Genomic DNA, 17,695 nt, shown 5'->3' with positions numbered 1-17,695 from the left:
TGGTGGTAACCCTGTCTGTTTCCCCAGGGCTACAGTTGTGGTAACCTTGTCTGCTTACCCAGGGCTATACAGTGGTGGTAACCCGGTCTGTTTCCCCAGGGTACAGTGGTGGTAACCCTGTCTGTTTCCCCAGGGCTACAGTGGTGGTAACCCTGTCTGTTTCCCCAGGGCTATACAGTAGTGGTAACCCTGTCTGTTTCCCCAGGGCTATACAGTGGTGGTAACCCTGTCTGTTTCCCCAGGGCTATACAGTGGTGGTAACCCTGTCTGTTTCCCCAGGGCTATACAGTGGTGGTAACCCTGTCTGCCTCCCCAGGGCTATACAGTGGTGGTAACCCTGTCTGCTTACCCAGGGCTATACAGTGGTGGTAACCCTGTCTGCTTACCCAGGGCTATACAGTGGTGGTAACCCTGTCTGCTTACCCAGGGCTATACAGTGGTGGTAAGCCTGTCTGCTTACCCAGGGCTATACAGTGGTGGTAACCCTGTCTGTTTCCCCAGGGCTACAGTTGTGGTAACCTTGTCTGCTTACCCAGGGCTATACAGTGGTGGTAACCATGTCTGTTTCCCCAGGGTACAGTGGTGGTAACCCTGTCTGTTTCCCCAGGGCTACAGTGGTGGTAACCCTGTCTGTTTCCCCAGGGCTACAGTGGTGGCAACCCTGTCTTCCTCAGGGCTATACAGTGGTGGTAACCCTGTCTTCTTCCCCAGGGCTATACAGTGGTGGTAACCTTGTCTGCTCCCCCAGGGCTATACAGTGGTGGTAACCCTGTCTGTTTCCCCAGGGCTACAGTGGTGGTAACCCTGTCTGTTTCCCCAGGGCTACAGTGGTGGTAACCCTGTCTGTTTCCCCAGGGCTACAGTGGTGGTAACCCTGTCTGTTTCCCCAGGGCTACAGTGGTGGTAACCCTGTCTGCTTCCCCAGGCTACAGTGGTGGTAACCCTGTCTGTTTCCCCAGGGCTATACAGTGGTGGCAACCCTGTCTTCTTCCCCAGGGCTATACAGTGGTGGTTGCCTTGTCTGCTCCCCCAGGGCTATACAGTGGTGGTAACCCTGTCTGTTTCCCCAGGGCTATACAGTGGTGGTAACCCTGTCTGTTTCCCCAGGGCTACAGTGGTGGTAACCCTGTATGTTTCCCCAGGGCTACAGTGGTGGTAACTCTGTCTGTTTCCCCAGGGCTACAGTGGTGGTAACCCTGTCTGTTTCCCCAGGGCTACAGTGGTGGTAACCCTGTCTGTTTCCCCAGGGCTACAGTGGTGGTAACCCTGTCTGCTTCCCCAGGGCTACAGTGATGGTAACCCTGTCTGTTTCCCCAGGGCTACAGTGGTGGTAACCCTGTCTGTTTCCCTAGGTTTACAGTGGTGGTAACCCTGTCTGTTTCCCCAGAGCTATACAGTGGTGGTAACCTTGTCTGCTCCCCCAGGGCTATACAGTGGTGGTAACCCTGTCTGTTTCCCCAGGGCTATACAGTGGTGGTAACCCTGTCTGTTTCCCCGGGGCTACAGTGGTGGTAACCCTGTCTGTTTCCCCAGGGCTATACAGTGGTGGTAACCCTGTCTTCTTCCCCAGGGCTATACAGTGGTGGTAACCTTGTCTGCTCCCCCAGGGCTATACAGTGGTGGTAACCCTGTCTGTTTCCCCAGGGCTATACAGTGGTGGTAACCCTGTCTGTTTCCCCAGGGCTACAGTGGTGGTAACCCTGTATGTTTCCCCAGGGCTACAGTGGTGGTAACCCTGTCTGCTTACCCAGGGCTACAGTGGTGGTAACCCTGTCTGTTTCCCCAGGGCTACAGTGGTGGTAACCCTGTATGTTTCCCCAGGGCTACAGTGGTGGTAACCCTGTCTGCTTACCCAGGGCTACAGTGGTGGTAACCCTGTCTGTTTCCCCAGGGCTACAGTGGTGGTAACCCTGTCTGTTTCCCCAGGGCTACAGTGGTGGTAACCCTGTCTGTTTTCCCAGGGCTACAGTGGTGGTAACCCTGTCTGTTTCCCCAGGGCTACAGTGGTGGTAACCCTGTCTGTTTCCCCAGGGCTACAGTGGTGGTAACCCTGTCTGTTTCCCCAGGGCTACAGTGGTGGTAACCCTGTCTGCTTCCCCAGGGCTACAGTGATGGTAACCCTGTCTGTTTCCCCAGGGCTACAGTGGTGGTAACCCTGTCTGTTTCCCTAGGTTTACAGTGGTGGTAACCCTGTCTGTTTCCCCAGGGCTATACAGTGGTGGTAACCCTGTCTTCTTCCCCAGGGCTATACAGTGGTGGTAACCCTGTCTTCTTCCCCAGGGCTATACAGTGGTGGTAACCTTGTCTGCTCCCCCAGGGCTATACAGTGGTGGTAACCCTGTCTGTTTCCCCAGGGCTATACAGTGGTGGTAACCCTGTCTGTTTCCCCAGGAATACAGTGGTGGTAACCCTGTCTGTTTCCCCAGGGCTACAGTGGTGGTTACCCTGTATGTTTCCCCAGGGCTACAGTGGTGGTAACCCTGTCTGTTTCCCCAGGGCTACAGTGGTGGTAACCCTGTCTGTTTCCCCAGGGCTACAGTGGTGGTAACCCTGTCGGTTTCCCCAGGGCTACAGTGGTGGTAACCCTGTCTGTTTCCCCAGGGCTACAGTGGTGGTAACCCTGTATGTTTCCCCAGGGCTACAGTGGTGGTAACCCTGTCTGCTTACCCATGGCTACAGTGGTGGTAACCCTGTCTGTTTCCCCAGGGCTACAGTGGTGGTATCCCTGTATGTTTCCCCAGGGCTACAGTGGTGGTAACCCTGTCTGCTTACCCAGGGCTACAGTGGTGGTAACCCTGTCTGTTTCCCCAGGGCTACAGTGGTGGTAACCCTGTCTGTTTCACCAGGGCTACAGTGGTGGTAACCCTGTCTGTTTCCCCAGGGCTACAGTGGTGGTAACCCTGTCTGTTTCCCCAGGGCTACAGTGGTGGTAACCCTGTCTGTTTCCCCAGGGCTACAGTGGTGGTAACCCTGTCTGTTTCCCCAGGGCTACAGTGGTGGTAACCCTGTCTGCTTCCCCAGGGCTACAGTGATGGTAACCCTGTCTGTTTCCCCAGGGCTACAGTGGTGGTAACCCTGTCTGTTTCCCTAGGTTTACAGTGGTGGTAACCCTGTCTGTTTCCCCAGGGCTATACAGTGGTGGTAACCCTGTCTTCTTCCCCAGGGCTATACAGTGGTGGTAACCCTGTCTTCTTCCCCAGGGCTATACAGTGGTGGTAACCTTGTCTGCTCCCCCAGGGCTATACAGTGGTGGTAACCCTGTCTGTTTCCCCAGGGCTATACAGTGGTGGTAACCCTGTCTGTTTCCCCAGGGCTACAGTGGTGGTAACCCTGTCTGTTTCCCCAGGGCTACAGTGGTGGTTACCCTGTATGTTTCCCCAGGGCTACAGTGGTGGTAACCCTGTCTGTTTCCCCAGGGCTACAGTGGTGGTAACCCTGTCTGTTTCCCCAGGGCTACAGTGGTGGTAACCCTGTCTGTTTCCCCAGGGCTACAGTGGTGGTAACCCTGTCTGCTTCCCCAGGGCTACAGTGGTAGTAACCTTGTCTGACTTAACAAGCTGCTGTTGTCTTCTGATCCATAGTATCACTTTCATTCGATTAGTTATTATCAAGCCAAGAGCTTGGGACTATAAGGTTCTATCTGCATATTTGTTAGATTTATGTTATTGACATAGCCTTGTTCTGTTCAATGTTCTCTACCTATACAGTACTCTAAATACCCCACAATTCATGTTGTTACGTTCAAAAGAATAGAAGATAAAAAATAGCTGACACAATTCAATGCCAATTATCTCAGAATCATCTTTTTGCAGATAGAACCTAGTCCCAAGCTCTCAAAGGAATATAAGAGCCTAACACTGCACCAGGAGATTTGGTATTAGTCCATTTTAATTTTTTTTTTATTTTTTATTTTCACCTTTATTTAACCAGGTAGGTCAGTTGAGAACATGTTCTCATTTACAACTGCGACCTGGCCAAGATAAAGCAAAGCAATGCGACACAAACAACAACACAGAGTTACACATGGAATAAACAAACATACAGTCAATAACACAATAGAACAAATCTATATACAGTGAGTGTAAATGAGGTAAGATAAGGGAGATAAGGCAACAAATAGGCCATAGTAGTGAAATAATTACAATTTAGCAATTAAACACTGGAGTGATAGATGTGCAGAAGATGAATGTCCAAACAGAGATACTGGGGTGCAAAGGAGCAAAAAAAAAAAAAAAAACTGTATGGGGATGAGGTAGTTGGATGGGCTATTTACAGATGGGCTATGTACAGGTGCAGTGATCTGTGAGCTGCTCTGACAACTGGTGCTTAAAGTTAGAGAGGGAGATATGAGTCTCCAGCTTCAGTGATTTTTGCAATTAGTTCCAGTCATTGGCAGCAGAGAACTGGAAGGAAAGACGGCTAAAGGGGGAATTGGCTTTGGGGGTGACCAGTGAAATATACCTGCTGGAGCGTGTGCTACGGGTGGGTGCTGTTATGGTGACCAGTGAGCTGAGATAAGGTGGGGCTTTACCTAGCAATGACTTATAGATGACCTGGAGCCAGTGGGTTTGGCAACGAATATAAAGCGAGAGCCAGCCAACAAGAGCATACAAGTCGCGGTGGTGGTTAGTATATGGGGCTTTGGTGACAAAATGGATTGCACTGTGATAGACTGCATCAAATTTGTTGAGTAGAGTGTTGGAGGCTATTTTCAAAATGACATCGCCGAAGTCAAGGATCGGTAGGATAGTCAGTTTTACGAGGGTATGTTTGGCAGCATGAGTGAAAGATGCTTTGTTGCGAAATAGGAAGCCGATTCTAGATTTAATTTTTGATTGGAGATGCTTAATGTGAGTCTGGAAGGAGAGTTTACAGTCTAGCCAGACACCTAGGTATTTGTAGTTATTGACATATTCTAGGTCAGAACCGTCCAGAGTAGTAATGCTGGACGGGTGGGCAGGTGCGGGCAGCGATCGGTTGAAGAGCATGCATTTAGTTTTACTTGCAATTAAGAGCAGTTGGAAGCCACGGAAGGAGAGTTGTACGGCATTGAAGCTCATCTGGAGGTTAGTTAACACAGTGTCCAAAGAAGGGCCAGAAGTATACAGAATGGTGTCGTCTGCGTAGAGGTGGATCAGAGAATCACTAGCAGCAAGAGCTTGATTGGGATCATCACTTCACATCTCACGGATCTCATTTACCTTGACGGTCTAATTGGAGGGTTGAGATTAATTAGGTGATTGCTGGACAGGAAAATGCTATCATATCCTGTCTGGTGTGCTCATCAAATCAGCATGGGATAATTAGCAGCAGTTTGACAGCTGTGGGGGCGGAGGGGCTTCTAAAGGAACAAAGAGCCCTCGTGATAATCAAGTTTCCTTAATGTACAGTGTTTGGGGATGTTTGTGTGTATTTGTGAATAAAGTAGAGGAAGTATGTGTGTGTGCGCGTGCGTGTGCTGAATGATGAGTGACGACTCCCTGTAATCACTGTGATATGTGTGATTGTCTTCCTCGCAGAACACTCGCCACACACACACACCATGAGCAACATCTATGAGTCTGCGGCCAACACCCTTGGTCTGTTCAACAGCCCGTGCCTGGCCAAAGTGGAGCTGCGGGTGACCTGCAAGGGTATCTCAGACCGGGACGCCCTGTCCAAGCCAGACCCCTGCGTACTCATCAAAATGCAGTCCCACGGACAGTGGCTGGAGGTAAGTGGCCTCTCACTCTGTTCTGACGAGTAATTAACATTGCAGTGCCAGTCTTATTACAACTTGCAATATAAGAACCATCTTCAATGTTAAAAGTGGTGTAATGTTTAAGGGTCAATTGGAGGATATGTCCTGTAGATGGTTCTGTTCAATCCTAAATCCCCTCAGGGCTCTCTTTGGTGAGATAGAGCTCAACATGTGATTACAGATGACTACATGGACTTTCTGAAGAGTTGGAGATACAGGAAGAAGTCTCATTATTCTGTATGTCGAATCAAAGACATTGGCTTGCTAACGGACTGAGATGTTTCCTTCTCTTACTATCCCTTATGTGTTTTTAAATGTTGATTTGGTTCACCTCAAGGATGTGGAATATACAGTATTACCAGCTATGAGGTTTGCCTAGTACATGGATATGAATTTCTGAATGCTTCACCAAATAAGCAAGAGGATTCTGTCAAAAAATATATTTATTCACAGGAAATGCATTTGCATAATGAAGCTATTTGCTGAGTAAAGAAAAAAGAAACCCATAAAAGTCTTAATCAATGTGTTTATCAAACCAAAATGAGGTACCAATCAACCCTCCAAAACTGATGATTGGAAATTACATCCGTGTTAACATTTTAGTCATCAGACTCTCTTATCCAGAGCTACTTACAGTTAGTGCATTCATCTTAAGATACAGTGCCCTCAGAATGCATTCACACCTCTTGATTTTTCACACATTTTGTTGTGTTGCAAAGTGAGACTAAAATAGATTTAATTGTCATTTTCTGTCAACGATCTACACAAAATGCTCTGTAATTACGTGTTCACCCCCCTGAGGGCTACAGTGGAATCACCTTTGCACACTGGGATTATTCAATATTTGCACATTATTCTTTAAAAAATTCTTCAAGCTCTGTCAAGTTGGTTGTTGATCATGGCTAGTCAGCCATTGTCATGTCTTGCCATAGATTTTTAAGCTGATTTAAGTCAGACCTAGGCCACTGAGGAACATTCAATGTTGTCTTGGTACACAACTCCAGTGTATATTTGGCTTTGTGTTTTAGGTTATTGTCCTGCTGAAAGGTGAATTTGTCTCCCAGTGTCTGGTGGAAAGCAGAGTGAATCAGGGTTTCCTCTAGGATTTGTTCTGTATTTAGCTCTATTCCATTTCTTTTTATCCTAAAAAACTCCCTAGTCCTTGAATGACAAGCATACCCACAACATGATGCAGCCACCACCATGCTTGAAAATATGAAGAGCAGTATTCAGTGATATGTTGTGTTGGATTTGCCCCAAACATAACATTTTCTATTCAGGACATAAAGTTCATTTCTTTGCCACATTTTTTGCAGTTTTACTTTACTGCCTTGTTGCAAACAGGATGCATGTTTTGGAATATTTTTTATTCTGTACAGGCTTCCTTCTTTTCCCCTGACAATTAGGTTAGTATTGTGGAGTAACTACAATGTGGTTGATCCATCCTCAGCTTTCTCCCATCACAGCCATTAAACTCTGAAGCTGTTTTTTAGTCACCATTGGCCTGATGGTGAAATCCCTGAGCGGTTTCCTTCCTCTCTGGAAACTGAGTTTGGAAGGATGTATCTTTGTAATGTATCTTTGTAATGACTGGGTGTATTGATACACCATCAAAAGTGTAATTAATAACTTCAAGATGAGCAAAGGGATATTCAGTGTCTGCTTTATGATTTTTTCCCCATCTTCCAATAGCTGCCCTTCTTTGCGAGGTATTGAAATACCTCTCTGGTCTTTGTGATTGAATCTGTGTTTGAATTAATAGCTTGACTGAGGGACCTTATAGCTAATTGTACGTGTGGAGTCCATGCAACATATTATGTGACTTGTTAATTAAGCAAATGCTTACTCTTGAAATTATTTAGGCTTGCCATAACAAAGAGTTTGCTACTCATTGACTCAAGCTAGGTGAGACAACAACACATCACAATCGTGTCAAGTACATTTTCTCTGAACAAAGTATTTTAGGAAAAGAGAAGTGCCCTGTTGGAGTTATTTCAGATACTCTCCAAAGAGGTAGGGTTTCAGATGTTTTTGGGAGATGGGCAGGGACTCCGCTTTCCTGACTTTAGGGGGAAGCTTGTTGTGCCTGCCAAGTGACCATGACAACAAAGCAGATGGTTGATCTCTCTATTTGTCCCTTAATCCAATTACAGTTTTAATTGTGCCATTGATTTGTTCCATTGATTTGTTATTAACTGGTTGTCCATCTGGAGACACAAATTAGCATTGTACTGCAGATGTGCCATGACGGCTCCAACGCGCCGTGCTGTGTGTTGCGTCACTCAACAACATATTTACTAGTGCTGCTCTCCTGTGGACTTCATGTCTGGTTAGAGATAATACAGTGCCTTGCAAAAGTATTCATCCCCCTTGACGTTTTTCCTATTTTGTTGCCTATTGAACCTGTACTTTAAATGGATTTTTATTTTTATTTCATGTAATGGACATAAACAAAATAGTCCAAATTGGTGAAGTGAAATGAAAAAAATGACATATATATTTATTTATATATATATGTATATGGAAATAAATAAAATATATATTTAAACAGAAAAGTGGTGCATGCATATGTATTCACCCTTTGCTATGAAGCCCCTAAATAAGATCTGGTACAACCAATTACCTTCAGAAGTCACATAGTTTGTTAAATAAAGTGCATTTGTGTGCAATCTAAGTGTCACATGATCTCAGTATATATACACCCGTTCCGAAAGGCCCCAGAGTCCGCAACACCACTAAGCAAGGGGCACCACCAACCAAGCACCATGAAGACCAAGGAGCTCTCCAAACAGGTCAGGGACTAAGTTGTGGAGAAGTACAGATCAGGGTTAGGTTATAAAATATAAAAAATAAATAAATAAAAAAATATTTGAAACTTTGAACATCCCACGGAGCACCATTAAATCCATTATAAAAAAATGGAAAGAATATGGCACCACAACAAACCTGCCAAGAGAGGGCCGCCCACCAAAACTTACGGACCAGGCAAGGAGGGCATTAATCAGAGAGGCAACAAAGAGACCAAAGATAACTCTGAAGGAGCTGCAAAGCTCCACAGCAGAGATTGGAGTATCTGTCCATAGGACCACTTTAAGCCATACACTCCACAGAGCTGGGCTTTACGGAAGAGTGGCCAGAAAAAAAGCCTATTGCTTAACCTGTTGAGTGTAGGGGGCAGTATTTTGATGTTTGGATGAAAAACTAAACTGCCTATTAAACTGCCTATTTATCAGGCCCAGAAGCTAGAATATGCATATAATTGTCAGATTAGAATATAAAACACTCTAAAGTTTCCAAAACTGTCAAAATATTGTCTGTGAGTATAACAAAACTGATATTGCAGGCGAAAACCTGAGGAAAATCCAACTAGGGAGTGCCTCTTATTTTAGCTCCCTGTTCCATTGCATGCCTTCCCTCCATTTAAAGGGATAGCAACCAGATTCCTTCCCCTATAGCTTCCACATGGTGTGAACAGTCTTTAGACACAGCCTTTTATTCTGAAAAATGAGCGAGAACGATCACATCGCGTCAGTGGATGGCTGGGTGCCAGCAGAGTTTTGCATGAGTAACAGCTTGGAGCAGACATTTTCTCTCTCTCTCCTATTGAAAAAGCTACGGTCCGGTTGAAATATTATTGATTATTTATTGTAAAACCAACCTGAAGATTGCTTATTAAAAAACATTTGACATGTTTCTACAAACTTTACGGATACTATTTGGAATTTCCGTCTGCCCCGTCGTGACCTCTCGAGCCTGTGGATTTCTGAACAAAACGCGCCAACCAAATGGAGGAATTTTGGATATAAAAATAATCTTTATGGAACAAAAGGAACATTTATTTTGTAACTAGGAGTCTAGTGAGTGCAAACATCCGAAGATCATCAAAGGTAAGCGATTAATTTTATTGCTTTTCTGACTTACGTGACCAAACTGCTTTGCTGCTAGCTGTTTGTAATGTTTTGTCTGCTGAGAGAGATGTCCTTACATAAACGCTTAGTTTGCTTTAGCTGTAAAGCTTTTTTGAAATCTGACACGCCAGGTGGATTAACAACAAGCTAAGCTGTGTTTTGCTATATTGCACTTGTGATTTCATGAAAATTAAATATTTGTAATAATTTAATTTGAATTTAGCGCTCTGCAATTTAGCGGATGTTGACGAAAATTATCCCGCTAATGGGATGGGTGCGCCAAGAAGTTAAAGAAAAAAATAAGCAAGCACGTTTGGTGTTTGCCAAAAGGCATGTGGGAGTCTCCCCAAACATATGGAAGAAGGTACTCTGGTCAGATGAGACTAAAATTGAGTTTTTTGGCCATCAAGGAAAACGCTATGTCTGGCAGAATCCCAACACCTCTCACCCCGAGAACACCATCCAATGTTTTTCATCTGCAGGGACTGGGAAGCTGGTCAGAATTGAAGGAATGATGGATGGCACTGAATACAGGGAAATTCTTGAGGGAAACCTGTTTCAGTCTTCCAGAGATTTGAGACTGGGACAGAGATTCACCTTCCAGCAGGACAATGACCCTAAGCATACTGCTAAAGCAACACTCAAGTGGTTTAAGAGGAAACATTTAAATGTCTTGGAAAGGCCTAATCAAAGCCCAGACCTCAATCCAATTGAGAATCTGTGGTATGACTTAAAGATTGCTGTACACCAGCGGAACCCAACCAACTTGAAGAAGCTGAAGCAGTTTTGCTTAGAAGAATGGGCAAAAATCCCAGTGGCTAGATGTGCCAAGCTTATAGAGACATACCCCAAGAGACTTGCAGCTGTAATTGCTGCAAAATGTGGCTCTACAATGGATTGACTTTGGGGGGGTTCTGTTTTTTTGTGTTATTTCTTGTTTGTTTCACAATAAAACATATTTTGCATCTTCAAAGTAGTAGGCATGTTGTATTTATGAAATGATACAAACCTCCCAAAAAAATCTGTTTTAATTCCAGTTGTAAGGCAACAAAATAGTAGAATTGCTAAGGGAGGTGAATACTTTCACAAGCCACTGTATCCTTTCAGTATGAGTATGATCCACCATCAAGTCAGCATTTCCTGTTTTCCCAGCTAGGCTAGAACTAGTCTGCGTTCTGCTTCCTGGGGCTTTTCCCACACTACCGGAATGAGACTGCTGCATAATGCGCCTTGTGATAGACAATATGATGAACAAAGCTCTTCACAGAGTAATGGCCCCTTAATTCAAACCCAATGAAAACAGGATAAGAGAAAGAGTGGTTGGAGAATAATCACTGGTAGAAACTGTTGTGATAAAAAGACAAGGGAATGAAGTATGAGGTGGTATGAGTTTACTGTTTAGAGACACCATCATTAATAAACACTATAGTTTACTGTTAAGAGGCACCATCATTAATAAACACTATAGTTTACTGTTAAGAGACAACATCATTAATAAACACTATAGTTTACTGTTAAGAGGCACCATCATTAATAAACACTATAGTTTACTGTTAAGAGACAACATCATTAATAAACACTATAGTTTACTGTTAAGAGGCACCATCATTAATAAACACTATAGTTTACTGTTAAGAGGCACCATCATTAATAAACACTATAGTTTACTGTTAAGATACAACATCATTAATAAACACTATAGTTTACTGTTAAGAGGCACCATCATTAATAAACACTATAGTTTACTGTTAAGAGGCACCATCATTAATAAACACTATAGTTTACTGTTAAGAGGCACCATCATTAATAAACACTATAGTTTACTGTTAAGAGACAACATCATTAATAAACACTATAGTTTACTGTTAAGAGGCACCATCATTAATAAACACTATAGTTTACTGTTAAGAGGCACCATCATTAATAAACACTATAGTTTACTGTTAAGAGGCACCATCATTAATAAACACTATAGTTTACTGTTAAGAGACAACATCATTAATACATACTATAGTTTACTGTTAAGAGGCACCATCATTAATAAACACTATAGTTTACTGTTAAGAGACAACATCATTAATAAACACTATAGTTTACTGTTTAGAGACACCATCATTAATAAACACTATTTAAAAGACAACATCATTAATAAACACTATAGTTTACTGTTAAGAGGCACCATCATTAATAAACACTATAGTTTACTGTTAAGAGACAACATCATTAATAAACACTATAGTTTACTGTTAAGAGGCACCATCATTAATAAACACTATAGTTTACTGTTAAGAGGCACCATCATTAATAAACACTATAGTTTACTGTTAAGAGGCACCATCATTAATAAACACTATAGTTTACTGTTAAGAGACAACATCATTAATAAACACTATAGTTTACTGTTTAGAGACACCATCATTAATAAACACTATTTAAAAGACAACATCATTAATACACACTATAGTTTACTGTTAAGAGACACCATCATTAATAAACACTATTTAAAAGACAACATCATTAATAAACACTATAGTTTACTGTTTAGAGACACCATCATTAATAAACACTATTTAAAAGACAACATCATTAATACACACTATAGTTTACTGTTAAGAGACACCATCATTAATAAACACTATTTAAAAGACAACATCATTAATAAACACTATAGTTTACTGTTAAGAGGCACCATCATTAATAAACACTATAGTTTACTGTTAAGAGACAACATCATTAATACACACTATAGTTTACTGTTAAGAGACACCATCATTAATAAACACTATTTAAAAGACAACATCATTAATACACACTATAGTTTACTGTTAAGAGACACCATCATTAATAAACACTATTTAAAAGACAACATCATTAATAAACACTATAGTTTACTGTTAAGAGACACCATCATTAATAAACACTATAGTTTACTGTTAAGAGGCACCATCATTAATAAACACTATAGTTTACTGTTAAGAGACAACATCATTAATACACACTATAGTTTACTGTTAAGAGACACCATCATTAATAAACACTATTTAAAAGACAACATCATTAATAAACACTATAGTTTACTGTTAAGAGACACCATCATTAATAAACACTATTTAAAAGACAACATAATTAATAAACACTATAGTTTACTGTTTAGAGACACCATCATTAATAAACACTATTTAGAGACACTGTCATTAGTAAACACTATAGTTTGCTGTTAAGAGACACCATCATTAATAAACACTATTTAAAAGACAACATCCTTAATAAACACTATAATTTACTGTTAAGAGACACCATCATTAATAAACACTATTTAGAGACACTTTCATTAGTAAACACTATAGTTTACTGTTAAGAGACACCATCATTAATAAACACTATAGTTTACTGTTAAGAGACACCGTCATTAATAAACACTATAGTTTACTGTTAAGCGACAACATCATTAATAAACACTATAGTTTACTGTTAAGAGGCACCATCATTAATAAACACTATAGTTTACTGTTAAGAGGCCCCATCATTAATAAACACTATTTAAAAGACACCATCATTAATAAACACTATAGTTTACTGTTAAGAGACACCATCATTAATAAACACTATAGTTTACTGTTAAGAGACAACATCATTAATAAACACTATAGTTTACTGTTAAGAGACAACATCATTAATAAACACTATAGTTTACTGTTAAGAGACACCATCATTAATAAACACTATTTAAAAGACAACATCATTAATAAACACTATAATTTACTGTTAAGAGACACCATCATTAATAAACACTATAGTTTACTGTTAAGAGACAACATCATTAATAAACACTATTTAAGAGACAACATCATTAACAAACACTATATTTTGCTATATATATAATAATAATAATATTAGTATCTGTAAATGTGATATTTAAGTTTTTATTGTTTTTATACATTTTCAACAGTTTCTTTCTGAAAACTTGCTTTGTCATTATGGGGTATTGTGTGTAGATTGATGAGAGCGGAAAAAACAATGTAATCAATTTTAGAATAAGGCTGTAACGTAATAAAATGTGTAAAAAATGAAGGGATCTGAATACTTTCCTAATGCACTGTGCATCTGCCATCAGCACACACAACCATTTCTGAAAGTCTGCGTTCAGTGTAGAGGGTGTCATCCACTGCATATTAACGTTTTATGTCGGCTATGTCTTGTGTACAGCCCTTCATCTGTAGTGATAATGACAGTTCTTTCAGTAACACAGCTAAATCTTCCCCTAGCCTTGTGTTTGTGTATTGTTAGCAATGCTCTCCAGCTTGTGTTAGCTACCGAGACAGAGTATGGAGTTACAGATGTAGGATCTTAATTTGAGCCAGTTTGCTACAGCAGGAAAATAATCCTGCAACAACAGGATTATCATAATGTGAATCATTATGTGTATTATAATGAATGGCATTTTTTTTGTAGAGGTTGACACATTTTTCGTAAGGGAAAATCAAGTCTGAAATTTCAAAGTGGAAATTACAAACTTCCTCCTCAAATACACTACAAGTTTTAAATGTCCTGCATTGCATCTGTAGCCATGTTCTCTTCTGTAATTGACAGAGCAGAGGAATGCCCAAGAGCCATTTCAATTATGAAAGGATGATTTAGCAGAGGAGATCAGGCACGCTAAGCACTAGCTCATTGATTTAGGTAGGACTGCGTTTTGGGCTTCTGTCTCTGGTTGTAGAAGTATGTACCCTATGATTTGTGTTTACAATCAGCTTTCTATCTGCTCTGCTGACACGTTGAGGGAGTTTCTGTACGTGAACTGCCTATTCAACCTTCACTGTAGTGTGTGCAAACACATTCCGAGAAGTAGGGAATTTATGTTTGATATGGTTAATTCATATGGAGAACCAAACCTGACAAAAAAATGCACATATGAAGACAAACATAAATCCACACATAATTCAATAAATGAGAAAGGAAATGCAGAAATACTGATGAAAATGTATTCATTTTTCTACATATCAGTATGTATTTCATTATTTTTCTATGTATTATCTAATTATTCAAACTAAATTGTTTTTTATAAATTTTTATTTATTTATTTAATTAATTAATTAATTTATGTATTTCTTCCTCCAATATTTTAATGAGGGGGTGTCAATCAAATGGGGTGATGGGTGGTGTTCTGTGGGTGGTGTCTAACACATGCTGGTTGATCAATGTCGGCGCGTTGCTCAACTGCTTATGTTCGCTTCAGCACCACTTATGTGAAGCTAGCTACAATAACGATTAGCCACAAATATATCATTTTTGGTTTGCCTTCAAAATAAAAGTCCCCATTGAAACTGCTGAAAACAGAAATGAATTGTGTAAACATGCCATATTTGGATAATGCTTAACAAGTTTGGATTGTTCAACAAAAGACAATAATTTGTTCATTTGCCCAAAAAATGTAGTCTGGGGACGGTTGAGCTAACGTTCGGCTAATGCGATTAGCATGATATTGTAAATAACAAGAACATTTCCCAGGACACAGACATGTCTTATATGGGTAGAAAGTAAACATTATTGTTGATCTAACTGCACTGTCCAATTTACAGTAGCTATTACAGTGAAATAATACCATACTATTGTTTGAGGAGAGTGCACAGTCATGTACTTGAAAATGTATCAAGAAACCAATTAGGCACATTTGGGCAGACTTGATATAACATTTTGAACAGTAATGCAATGGTTCATTGGATCAGTCTAAAACTTTGTACATACACTGCTGCCATCTAGTGGCCAAAATCTAAATTGCGTCTAGAGTCCTAAGTCATATAATGGCCGTTCTCTTGCATTTCAAAGAAGATGGAGCAAAGAAATGAATAGAAAACGCATGTTTTTTCTTTGTTATCTTTTACCAGATCTAATGTGTTATATTCTCCTACATTACTTTCACAATTCCACAAACTTCAAAGTGTTTCCTTGGTAACAAGAATACCAAATGGTATCAAGAATATGCATATCCTTGCTTCAGGGCCTGAGCTACAGGCAGTTAGATTTGGGTATGTCATTTTAGGCGAAAATTGAAAAAAGTGTCTGATCCTTAAGAGGATTTTTAAGAGTTCACACAAATATTGCTCATTTCACAAATGTAGGCTTATGTACTTTAACAGTTGGCTGCGATCCGCCAACCCAATCCCACAGAAGAAGAAGATGCACGTTTGGCTGCCGACTAAGTTGTCAGTGTGTTTATTTTAGCAAGATTGCACGTACGTTCAACAAGTGAGTTGTGTGGTTTATTATCGGGAGGGTTAATGCTACATTATGGTGATTGACTGCAAGCAATTACCTTAGGCCTAATTACCTTGTTACATCTGTAACTGTATAGTACTTATGTAGATTTCCGATACTCCATGTGCTTGTCCTTTATAAGTGCCAGTATTGCAGTGAACTGTTTTGCAGTAGATGTTATTGTTTACAGATGGTTCTTTCCTATAGTCTGTATACGCACTTGACCACTGTGTTTTCATAGTTCACGCTACTGTTATGCCATGGCGAGATGTTTCAGAATCTGTCCGCGGCTTTCCTCATGCGCAGAAAGATTTATGACTGATTTCCACCAGTCCTGAGAGGGCCATCAATCACACCTGTCTTAATTAGTTGTCTCTCTCTCTCTCGTGAGATGTTTTTACATATACTGCTGTAAATGTATGTGCTGTTATGTGAATATCCCTGTATAGATGCTGTGCCATTCTTTCCTGTGTAGATATTCTATTGCACAACATTATTTATCTGTTCTTACCTTTCTGAACCACAAATCCATCCTGTGGAAACTGAAGATGTCTATACTAGTGTGTGGTGGTGATGAAGATATTAAAAGTCTTGGACTAAGAAGTATCTGTACTGTTCTTACCGGTGAGTCAACCAATTATATCACATGAAGGACTAGCGGGTGAGGGCATTTACAGCCGACCACTCAGACGACTCCAGCTAGCCGTTCTTTACAATAGGCTGTACATTACAGTATGACTGTCCAATATTTTACCTTTATTTAACTAGGCAAGTCAGTTAAGAACAAATTCTTATTTACAATGATGTCCTACCGGGGAACAGTGGGTTAACTGCCTTGTTCAGGGGCAGAACGACCGATTTTTACCTTGTCAGCTCTGGGATTCAATCTAGCAACCTTCCTGTTACTGGGCCAACTCTCTAACCACTAGTCTACCTGCCGCCCCACATTCTGTGATGCTGAACGAAGCCCACGCAAATGCAATCGATCAAAGCGGCATGGCATTGATCAACCAATGGTTGTTTTTTGATACCACCGACATAAATTAGCTTGACACCCCCTCATTATCATATATGATGAAGAAATACAGAAATAAATAATATAATTAATTAATAAAATGAAATACATTTTTTAAATAATGATGTATCTGTGCGATGTTCATCTGTACAAACAATAGTACGCAAGTATAAACACCATGGGACCACACAGCCATCATACCGATCAGGAAGGAGACGCGTTCTGTCACCTAGAGATGAATGTACTTTGGTGCGAAAATCACAAATCAATCCCAGAACAATATCAAAGGACCTTGTGAAGATGCTGGAGGAAACGGGTACAAAAGTAAAACAAGTCCTTTATCGACATAACCTGAAAGGCCGCTCAGCAAGGAAGAAGCCATTAATCCAAAACCGCCAGAAAAAAGACAGACTTCGGTTTGCATCTGCACATGGGGAAAAATATCGTACTTTTTGGAGAAATGTCCTCTGGTCTGATGAAACAAAAATAGAACTGTTTGGCAATAATGACCATCGTTATGTTTGTAAAAAGGGGTAAAAAGGGGGAGGCTTGCAAGCCAAAGAACACCATCCCAACCGTGAAGCACAGCAGTGGCAGCATCATGTTGTGGGGGTGCTTTGCTACAGGAGGGACTGGTGCTCTTCACAAAATAGATGGCTTCATGAGAAAGGAAAATTATGTGGCTAATATTGATGCAACATCTCACGACATCAGTCAGGAAGTTAAAGCTTGGTCGCAAATGGGTCTTCCAAATGGACAGTGACCCCAAGCATACTT

The 17,695-nt window shown here is 41.0% G+C and overlaps 1 protein-coding gene across 3 annotated transcripts in view; it reads left to right on the top strand.

The window, feature by feature from the left end:
- LOC110534068 (copine-4) overlaps positions 1–17,695 on the top strand; it is an 85,587-nt gene that overhangs the window by 8,148 nt on the left and 59,744 nt on the right. For all 3 annotated transcript variants that reach the window (XM_090222316.1, XM_090222320.1, XM_090222313.1), the window contains exon 2: positions 5,520–5,713. In XM_090222316.1, the coding sequence (XP_090078442.1) occupies positions 5,543–5,713 (171 nt within the window). In that variant the 5' untranslated portion in view covers positions 5,520–5,542. The remainder of the gene's footprint in view (positions 1–5,519; positions 5,714–17,695) is intronic.

This window comes from Oncorhynchus mykiss, chromosome 3 (assembly GCF_057628025.1).
Source record: "Oncorhynchus mykiss isolate SJ-2025 chromosome 3, ASM5762802v1, whole genome shotgun sequence".
Classification (NCBI taxonomy): domain Eukaryota; kingdom Metazoa; phylum Chordata; class Actinopteri; order Salmoniformes; family Salmonidae; genus Oncorhynchus; species Oncorhynchus mykiss.
This window is presented reverse-complemented; position numbering and strand designations above follow the sequence as displayed.